General features: G+C 44.1%; 1 protein-coding gene across 1 annotated transcript; it reads left to right on the top strand.

Moving 5' to 3' along the window:
* Positions 1–1,677: 1,677 nt before the first annotated feature.
* LOC135257810 (E3 ubiquitin-protein ligase TRIM35-like) lies at positions 1,678–6,694 on the top strand. Its single transcript, XM_064340959.1, has 6 exons — positions 1,678–2,798; positions 3,590–3,685; positions 3,771–4,001; positions 4,931–4,953; positions 5,351–5,469; positions 6,148–6,694. Exons 1-6 carry the CDS (start codon positions 2,403–2,405, stop codon positions 6,678–6,680), a joined length of 1,398 nt encoding a protein of 465 aa, XP_064197029.1. The 5' UTR covers positions 1,678–2,402; the 3' UTR covers positions 6,681–6,694.
* The last annotated feature ends 4,494 nt before the right edge of the window (positions 6,695–11,188 follow it).

Here is an 11,188-nt window from a genome sequence, read left to right as displayed (position 1 = left end):
CAGTACATAGGCAAATTTCATTCAATTAAATCCAAATTGCTTTCTGATAGCATAACACATATACTGCACTGCTGCCTCCCCTGGACATGTTGTCTCAATGATATGGAGGTGTTTTGAATACCTTGGACCCTCCACTCTTCAGATATGGTGTGACTTATATCAAATACGCGTCACAGAAAATGTGGCTGGGGTTTGAACATGCATTACTGTGTGGTAGGTGTGGCTAAAGAGTCCATCAAAAGGAAAACGGACTTCACACTGAGCCCAGCAGTAGGAGTGTGGAGTTTACGGCAAATCAGTGGGAAATACACAGCCCTGAGCTCCTCACTTACAGCCCTCAGTGTGCAGAGGAAACCCCAGAGGGTCAGAGTGCAGCTGGACTGGGACAGGGGGGAGGTGTCATTCTCTGACCCCAGTGACAACACTCCTCTCTACACTTTTAAACACTCCTTCACTGAGAGAGTGTTTCCATTCTTCTATCCTGATTATATGTTTAACATCCCACTGAAGGTGTCCACTGTTTCCCCCAGGATTTCTACCCTCACCTGATCTACATGGAAGAAGGATGAGACTTTCACCTGAGACTTTTTTGGTGTTGGCTCCTCTAAAGCTGGCGGTATACTCAGTAAGAAGAAAGAACTTCAGGATTGAGAACCACCGGCGAACATGACCACGAACACCGTTGTCGGTATACTCAGTGAGAACACAGAACCGTTTGATGTCACTCCACACCGCTGGAGCGTGAATAATTACGAGGCAGCTATTAACCGGGGCTGGAATCTCACCCAGACCTCCGTCTCGTGGCTACGCCATGGATGTATAAAAAGAAGGGCTATGCGAGATCACAACGCAAGACAAAAAGTTTAAAGTGTTTAAAGTGGCTTTAGTTTAAAAGAAGTTTTCCAACAGTTCTTCCTGGAGGCCGTCGCACACTGCACCGTACGAACACACAACACCGCGTCTTTTTGTTCTTCAATTGTTCTCATTGCGTCTTTTTGCTCAAAAGGTTCTACTTCTTATGAAGTATACTGCCTACTATAGGGAACGTACATACATATAGGTCTGATGTATGTACGTTCCCTGTTTGTCTAGTGTCTCTGCTGAGTCTGAGTGTGACCTTCCCCAGTTCTAACCCACCCTGCCTGTTTTGAGCTTCTGGTGCCTTTTCACATTACATTACATTTATTTAGCAGACGCTTTTATCCAAAGCGACGTACAAAAGTGCATTTCACGGTCATGAAGTTTATGACTGAGTTCTCTTGTTTTTCCCCAGTTTATTGTGTTTATTCTTGTGTTTTTTTACCTCCTGTGTTTTTTGTGTATTTTTGCCTACGATTCAAGTAAAGACTTTTAGAGTTTCACTGCGTGTCTCTGCACTTGGGCACATCCTGGTGTACCTTGTGACAGAAAGGCTCAGCCAACAGCGATGCGGACCCAGCAGAGGCAAGCCAAGCACAGACCACTGATGCCAACCACGGTGTTACTCCTGGAAGACATAAGAGACACATTCACTAAATCGACAAGCTCTCTCCAACACCATGAGAAACCAAATGGTCCACACTCCAGCACCTGTTCCTGATGCTTCACCTGCACCTGTTCCTGGTGCTTCACCTGCACCTTGTTTCCTGTGCCACCCTCCATTTGGCTCTCTGCCTGCCCCTTGCCCCCCCCTCTCATCCTTACCCCTCTCACCTCTCACCCCCTCACCACCTTGCTCTTTCAACCCCTCACCCCTTCACTCTCACCCTCTCACCTCCATTAGTCTCATCAGTGCTGTAGCTAAGCTATTCTAAAGCACAGCTCTCTCCTTTAGTCTCATCAGTGCTGTAGATGAGCTATTCTAAAGCACAGCTCTCTCCTTTAGCTTCATCAGTGAGGATATTATAAAGAGGAATGGATTGTAGATTCCAGCTCTGGATCTGTGTGTGAATCCTGTTTGTAAGGGAGGGTGTGTGCTTGAGATTAGCTGGGGAATGAGATTCCATTTGGATTAACACACATGAGAGAGAACTGACAGAACCTGAAGAACAGGGCTGGTGTAGAACTGCTGGCAGATCAGCCACTCAAACCTCAGTGGTACAATGCTGCCCCCTGCAGGAAGTGCTGTCTCTGATTGTTAGGCGTGTCTAACAGGAAGAGGGAAGTACAGTTTCTCACACACAGACGCTTCAGTTACGCTGGGGATCTTATGATATGATTTCAATGTATATTTCTCAGATATTTCAGAATTTCTGAAGATTTTGCCTTAGGAATAAAAAAAGGTAGGGAAGAACGGAGATTCGGGACTCAATTAAATTCTGTCTTTTTTAATCTGCAGATTTTGTATTAGAAGTAAGTGAAAGTGAAACTAAATTACAGATTTAGCAGAAATCAGTACTGAGCTCAAAACCAACAGAGACAGAATGGCATCTGGATCTTCTTTCCTGGAAGAGGAGCTCTCATGTCCTGTGTGCTCTGAAATCTTCAGGGATCCTCTTGTCCTGAGTTGCAGTCACAGCATCTGTAAGGCCTGTCTGCAGCAGTACTGGGAACAGAAGGAATCTCAGGAGTGCCCAGTGTGCAGGAGAAGATCTTCTATGGATGTTCCTTTCCCTAACTTGTCTCTGAGGAATACTTGTGAGGCGTTCTTAATGGATAGAGCTAAAGCAGGATCGGAAGTGCTCTGCAGTCTGCACAGTGAGAAACTCAAACTCTTTTGTTTGGTGGATCAAATACCCATCTGTGTCATCTGCCAAACTTCAAAAAAACATGCAAACCATGAACTGCTACCAGTTCAGGAGGCAGCAGAAGACTATAAGGTAACTGATTTAAATATAATTTAGTCTTAACTTTAAAATTTAGTCTTTAGTCATTTATTTTATTAAATTTATATTTGAAATTAAATTTCATTTAAAAGTCATGATGATTGCAATTACTCAGATTTTTAAAAGGTGGCTTTGTTTTGCTGTCAACTACTGAGGCCATACTGAACTTTAAACACAATTTCATAAACATAATTAATATTAAATCTAATATTTTTCATAATTTTGAATTTCTAATGAATAATGAAGTGCATATCTTAAAGTTATGATCTGAAAAAAGAGCCATTTTAGTTTCAGGCCTGACTGCAGTTTGAGATCCTGACTACGTGTCACATGACTGACAAGAGACAGGAGGAGGGGCAGGAGTTGGAGACATTCTCAGAGCTGTGTTAGGGAGCAGTGCTCAGCATGGGACAGTAGGGTCAAAGTTCATGCCTCAGATATATGTGTCTGACACAATGGCCTTAGAGGGCAGATCACTTTAATGTGCAAATGTACTCAAATACAGCATTAAACATTAGTACATTTTCATGTTAAAAGTTTAATTTGCGATACAAACAGAATATTATGTTCCATTTTGCACAGCATCCCTGTTTACCTGGCATGTCCTGACAGAGAAGCAATACACTGATATGTGTCAGTGAAACATTGTTTTTACACCAGCAGGGCCAGAGTCTCATTCTGGTCCCTCTGTCTGAGCAGGGGCTCTTGTGCTGTCTGTGTAGGCAGTGAAGTTTACTGTTGGTCTGTTTCCTCAGTAAAGTGTGGACTCTGTCATTTCTTTCCAGGAGAAACTCAGGACTGCACTGGCTCCACTGCAGGAGAAGCTAAAAGCCTTTAATGCAGTGAAACTAGTTTGTGATCAAACAGCAGAGCACATCAAGGTACTGTACTGAGGCCTTTAAATCACAGTGTTGAAAATGCAGCACTGGACTGTGCTGAAATGGTGGTGCATTATGTTTATTCCAGAGCCAGGCCCAGCACACAGAGAGACAGATAAAGATGGAGTTTGAGAAACTTCAGCAGTTCCTAAAAGATGAAGAGACAGCCAGAGTCACTGCACTGAGGGAGGAGGAGGAGCGGAAGAGTCAGATGATGAAGGAGAAGATTGAGAAGATGACAGAAGAGATATCATCGCTTTCAGAACAAATCAGAGCCATAGAACAGGAGCTGGGAGCTGAAGACGTCTCATTCCTGCAGGTAAGACCAGTTCACTCTGTGTGTGCAGTACTCTATACAAACTGCTGTTAATGCTCACACACCTTCATTTATAGAATATTAATAATATCCTTGCATTTATATAGCGCCTTTCCAAATGCTCAAAGTGCTTTACAGTGAAGGGGAACTCATCTCACCCACCACCGATGTGTAGCACTCACCTGGGTGATGCACGGCAGCCATTTTGCGCCTGAAATCTCACTACATATTAGCGAAGGTGGAGAGGGAGAGAGCATATTTTAGCCAATTAAGTCAGGAGATGATTTGGAGGCAAATTTTGCGAGAGCCAGATCTGGGATTTTGCCAGGACACTAGGAAGCCCCTACTTATAGCGACAAGTGTCATGGGGTCTTTAATGACCACAGTGAGTCAGGACCTCGGTTTAACGTTTCCTTTGAAAGACGGCATCTCCTACAGCACAGTGTCCCCATCACTGCACTGGGGCATTGGGGTTTATTTGACCAGAGGGAAGATTGCCCCCTGCTGGCCCACCAACACCACTTCCAGCAGCAACTCACTATTCCCTGGTGGTCTCCCATCCAAGTACTAACCAAGCCCACACTTGCTTAGCTTCAGCCAGTCGGCAGGAGCAGAGCACATAGAATTTATTTAGAGAATATAGTATTCTCCAAACCACCTTTAAATGTAAACTTGCTAATATTATCAAATCTATTCAAAGCTTATCAAGCAGTAAAATTACAGTCTCCTTTTTGCAGGCAAAGTTTGTTTACAAGTTTCTCATCATTTTAGATCCACTCACTGTACACATACTTAACTATGATGAAGCAGCACATTTATTTTTCTGTGTCATGTGTCATATCTAAAGCTTGTTCAGCAACATACAGTCAGATATTACTTTGTTTTATCTACAGTATTGGCTACATTGATAATAATTCACTCTCTTATTTCAGAGCTACAAGGACACACAAAACAGGTAAGCAAACTCCATCCTCTCTCTTCAGGTTAAATATCTAAAGTAGTTTATTAGCACTGTAGTGTTCTATCAGTGAGGTACTGTGGAATGTGTTTGCAATGTTTCTCTCTATAATAAATACTGCAGCATTAATAATGACTGAGAGAAGTTTTTAAAATACTAAAGTAATGAAAACAATATTTACCTCTACTATAAATACCCCCCCATGCTCCTGTGAGTGTGTCCCTCAGTGGGGTCGGGCTGCTTCATATCTGGCAGCCAGTGGGGCTGTGTGGCAGAACGCTGGGAGGGATGGAGCCATTTTCTTATAGAATGAAGATCTGATGTCACTGCTGATAATCTTCTATGGTAATGAAGCCACGCCCACAGCACAAGTGACTCCTGAATATTATTGCAGAGCCCAGTGCACACTGGCGGATCCAGAGAAGGTCTCAGGAGCGCTGATTGATGTGGCCAAGCACCTGGGCAATCTGAAGTACAAAGTGTGGGAGAAAATGCTGGGGACTGTTCAATACAGTGAGTATTGGGGGCAGGGAGCTCCACATTGTCACCATACAGGGAGAATCTTCAGCATCCTTTCCACAAGCTGATAAAGCCAGTCAGAGTCATATTGGTCCTGTCTGTGTAAGAGCCCTGGAGTGAAGAGACTGAGCACCAGTCCTTAATCTCACTGATGCTCATAATAAAATGCTGCTTTCAGAGTGATACTGTATTTAAGGGGAAGGACAGGAGCTACACAAACACTGACAGGCTTTGCTCCCTCTTATAGGGATTATACAATGTGAGATTTATGAAATATTATTAGCTTTTAGTTATGATGCTTCTCTCACACATGTATCTGAGGCTATAATGGTTGTTTTTGTGAAACCCAGTTTATATCATTAGGAGCCCATTGTGTCTGACGGTTTCCTTTGTGCAGATTAGTGCTGACTTCACTTCTTTGCTTCACAGGCATTTAGCAGAAGCTCTTATCCAGAGCAACTTACACAATATTTACATTGTATCCAATTATACAGCTGCAATGCAGGTTAAGTACCTTGCTCAAGGGTACAACGGCAGTGTCCTACCCTGGAATCAAACCTGTGACTTTTAGGTTACTGCAGCATTTAGTTTACAAGACCAACTCCTTACCCAATGTACTACACTACCACCTATACTACACTTCTGCTGACGTCTCATTCTCTGTCCCTTCAGCTCCTGTGATTCTGGACCCAAACACAGCAAATCCCAAACTCTCACTGTCTGAGGATCTGACCTGTGTGAGACGCAGTGATGAGAGACAGCAGGTTCCTGATAATCCAGAGAGATTTGATGTGTGGCGGTGTGTGCTGGGCTCTGAGGGATTCAGCTCAGGGAGACACTGCTGGGATGTAGAAGTGGGGGGTGAGGCCTGGGCGGTGGGTGTGGCTAAAGAGTCCTTCAGCAGGAAAAGGGATGTGTATCTGTGCCCAGCAGGAGGAGTGTGGGGTATTCAGCGGGGCTTTCAGCGTTATGAAGCCCTGACATCCCCAACTACAGTCCTCACTGTGCAGAGGGAACTCCAGAGGGTCAGAGTGCAGCTGGACTGGGACAGGGGGGAGGTGTCATTCTCTGACCCCAGTGACAACACTCCTCTCTACACTTTTAAACACTCCTTCACTGAGAGAGTGTTTCCATTCTTCTGGCTTGATTTTATGTGTACCGATCCACTGAAGGTGTCCAGTGTTTCCCCCAGGATTTCATTGTAGGCAGGGGGGGTGAGCGGGGGCCTGGTTGGGGGGCTAGTTTGGTGGGGTGGATGGGTGCTGCTGCGATCGTGTTTGGTTGGGGGGAGCATCGATTGCATTTTATTCATTTAGTTTTGCACCCCCCCCCCACTCCCATTTCCTAATGAAACACTGAAAAAAGGATGCAAAAGACAATAAAATATATCAGTTTAACATTGTTAAACTGGCTGAAATAGAGTTGTTTAAACCGCTCTGTGAATGGGATATTTAGCAGTTCTGTTATCCAGTGGAGATGGCTAACTTTAGCTTTAAATCAGTTAGCTGCTCTCCATGGTTTGTAGGGACGGTCCTGAAGCCAGGCCAGCTTCCACACAGACTCCCAGTGTTCTGACTGCTTGGCTGCACCTGTGCTCACAGTGGCTTCTGTGACTGACAATCAGCAGCTTCACAGACATCAGAACAGTTCCAACTGTCTCCATTTTACCCTCATCTCATCTACATGGAAGAAGGATGAGATGCTCATCTCACAGTTTTGTTGTCTCTTAGTCCTGAAAGCTGCATGTTACTAGTTTATTTTGAAATCTTACATATACAAATCACTGTCATGAGTTGCAGTCACAGCTTCTGTAAGGCCTGTCTGCAGCAGTACTGGATACAGAAGGGATCTCGGGAGTGCCCAGTTTGCAGGAGAAGATCTTCAAGGGAACTACCTCCCGATAACCTGTCTCTGAGGAATACTCCACAAATGTACTGAATCATTGAGGATTTCTTAGGACGGATCATAAAATGTTGTGCTAATGTGAACAAATTTTCCTTTGATTTTTGAATCATAATGTCAAATTTTTTATTTAACTTGTACAATGTTATTTCCAACTAATTTCTGTGGTATATAGTGGTACTGTAAGTACGTTGGTTTGTGTGTAATCAGTTGAAGTGTAATAAATGCACCAGTGGAATCACTCGAGTGCTGCTCTTTTCCTGACCCGTCACCAGTGTGTCTCCCAGGTGTGTGATGAGGTAAGTCTCTCTCTCCAGTGCAGTATGAACACAGACAGAGACAAAATACGTCCCTCATACGCTGGGTTTGGGTTCATACCAAACTTGAGCTGATCTGAGATTAGTTGTGAAATGCAGATAAGCGCAGTGCCCCTAGATGGCGCTGTGAACTCACGAGTGATAGGCATACTTAAGCAAAAAGAAAATAAGAAACTGAAATGAAGCTAGAATGTAAGTTTCAATTCATTTCACATTAAACATTATCAAAAGTTAATTTCTCTCACTTTACAAAAAAGGGTTTCATACAAAATAATCAAAAGTAATCATACGGCACGTTAGCTCCCCCAGGGAGAGCCCCTCCGTGACTGCTGACGCTATGCCTGGAATCAGGGTCAGTGGAGGATTACGCCATAGAGCACTGCACCCTGGGTACTGAGAGCGAATCCCTGGGTACTGAGAGCCATCCTGGGTATACGGGACTGAGGCCACGGGAAACTCTGGATGAGAGTACGGACGAAAGCGAATCTCGCTGAAGGTACTGACGCGAGTGAACTCTTACTGGGTACTGAGAGTGAATCCCTGGGTACTGAGAGTGAATCTCTGGGTACTGAGAGTGAATCCCTGGGTACTGAGAGTGAATCTCTGGGTACTGAGAGTGAATCTCTGGGTACTGAGAGAATACAGCAGGTTTTGGTGAATGGACATATGTCCAACACCAAGGTCTCAAATGCAGGCTCACCCCAGGGTTGTGGCCTGTCCCCCCTGCTTTTTATTATGTATACAGACAGTTGCAGGAATTCTCAAGACGCCAGCTACCTTGTGAAATTCTCTGATGACACCGCCCTATTGTCTCTGCTTCAGGTCTCAGGGTCAGATCATGGTTGTGCCCTACCTGCTTTTGTTAAATGGTGTGATGATAACTTCCTCGACCTTAACGTATTAAAAACTAAGGAATTAATCATTGATTTCAGGCAGAATAGAGACAAACCAAAAGCTAGCATTATACGGCGAGGATGTTTAAATTGTCGACACATGTAAGTACCTAGGGACAGGGGTCGACTCCCAACTCAAGTTCGATGTAAATACAGAGTCTGTTGTCAAGTGTGGACAACAAAGAATTCACTTAATGCGGAAGCTTAACTCTCTTCATGTCTGTGATACTATTTTATGTGATTGTAGCCCTCCCACCACAATGCTCATTTACATAATATACATAGGCAATACTGAAACCTATGAAACTTCCACTAATACACTAAAATGCATGGGAGGAGCTATGACCGGATGCACCAGTTTACTCTATGTCTAGGGATCTCACCTGGGAGACTGGGAGGCCTCAGGTAGCTTTAAAGATGTTAGTATGTAGGTATACTGCTTGTGAACAATGACTCCCATGCATAAACACTTTGACTCACGAGCCCCCACTTTGAGCACTCACACTCAAAGAACCAGTTATTTTATTAACCTAAAATGGTGCTCTACTTGTGCGTAACATTTGACTCCATGTATAAGGAGTAAAACCACAATACCAAAATACACCAAATTATAATGAGCTTAATCAATTTCAAGAGAAAAATATGCAATAACACTATACACAGTCCAGAATATACCTTTAACTACAATAGTGGCATTTATTTAAAATAAAACACTGAAGTGCCATCAACTTGACGCCATTCAAACTTAGGCAGCCCATACACACTGCATGGCCCATGTAACTGTCACAGTATTAAATGAAAGAAATGAACACGAAACCAAAATAACAAACTAAAGAAAATAACCCGGGATTTTAGGCTGTTCGTGCACAGTTTGTCTTTCTACGTTAGCGCGCATGTTGGAGCTCATATGAATCGACACAAGAATAATGCTGAGGTTTACTCACACACACAGGAAAACAAGTCACTGGCGATCCGAATGCAGGTCCGACACAGAGGTCCGACACAAACACACTCGTCCAGCCGCGTGCTGTCCTCTTCGTGTGGCTAGCTGCAGGTTAGCTAACCCGAAACAGTAGAGAAAACACTTCGTCGAGAAGAAAATAAGAAAAACTGGAATTTACACCAAAACGTCCGCACCTTCCCATCCCGTACCGCGACTTATTTCAATGACGATGTCGAAAACCGATAATCAATTCCAAAACGTGCATTCAACTCAATTTCACGAAACAGTTTTACGATCTCTCCTGCACCGTGCACCATCTGCTTCTCTCTTCAGTTCTCTCCTCAGTTCGAGTCTTCTCCTGCAACCCCTAACTAGTTCCCACTTGACCTCTTGTCGAACCCCCCATCACGCAGCGTGATTGGACAACATATCTTCTAATCAGCACAGCAACAGGCGCCAGACAGTTCACTAAAAGTTTAACCAGACTAAAGTAGTTCTCGTTTTATCAGCTTCTATCACGTGAACCAATTATCTAAATCACACAGTTGCATAGGATAAACTGCAGCTAGCCCCACACGAATGGCACAGAAAAAAAACACTGGCCTCTCTGAACAACATTACCCAAATCCAAGAATTAATGAATTAATTAATACATTGCAAATATCAGATCAAATTGGCAAACATCTTCCAAGGGCACTACATAATTTTTGTCAATCATTCATTGAAAGTCTTTTAACTTTCTCATTTATTTGCTGGTTTAATGGGTTGTCTGTGAAGGACAAGAATAGCCTAAATGGTATTGTGAAAGTCTGCTCCAAGATAATTGGAGCCCAGCAAAGAGACCTGTACTCCCTCTGGGAGAAACAGGTGGCCCAGAAAGCAAAAGCCAGCCAATCTGACCATGTTCTGTCCAGCGCATTCACTGTAATGCCCTCAGGTGGGTGTTATAATGTGCCCCATAGGAGAACAAACCGCTACTCTAAGTCCTTCATTCCTTCCGCTATCAGGCTACTAAACGCCGACAGCAGTCATTTTAAATGACTGTTACGTTTTTAAACTCGGTTATTTATATAATAAAATGTTTTATTATTTATTTACTTTATTATTATTATTATTTTATTTTTTTTTTATTATTTACTGCTGCTCGTTGTTTCCTTGTATTGACCCATGCATGTTGATCTGTTGCCTCTGATATATAACTACCTTGCCTGTGAGTTTTGGAGTTGTGTGTATGGACTGGGTAAGCTGCAAAATAATTGCCCTTCTTGGGATCAATAAAGATGTCTGAATCTGAATCTGAATCTGGGTACTGAGAGTGAATCCCTGGGTACTGAGAGTGAATCTCTGGGTACTGAGGAGGCCCCGTCTGCCTTTCTCATGCCAGGATTGACGGAGCGCATGAAGGATGAGCTGGCTTCCTGAGGCTGATCCAGCTGATCAGCTGATCGCTCTGTATCCACAGTCGGATTTGGGAACGGGAGGCCGAGCGGCGGAGGCGGCTGGGGACCGTTCCAGAGTCCAGCTTTCCCTCGGCCCGGTCCTCACCCTCCGCCCCCCACGGACCCTCCTGGAGGATCTGCGGGTCCAGTGGAAGAGCCCTGGCGGCTGGGTCACACCGGGCTGTCCCGCCGTGGGAGGGGGCGGGGTGTGAGGGAGGG

Source organism: Anguilla rostrata, chromosome 6, assembly GCF_018555375.3.
Source record: "Anguilla rostrata isolate EN2019 chromosome 6, ASM1855537v3, whole genome shotgun sequence".
NCBI lineage: Eukaryota > Metazoa > Chordata > Actinopteri > Anguilliformes > Anguillidae > Anguilla > Anguilla rostrata.
The sequence above is the reverse complement of the archived record's forward strand: the minus strand, read 5'-3'. Positions and strand labels throughout refer to the sequence as shown.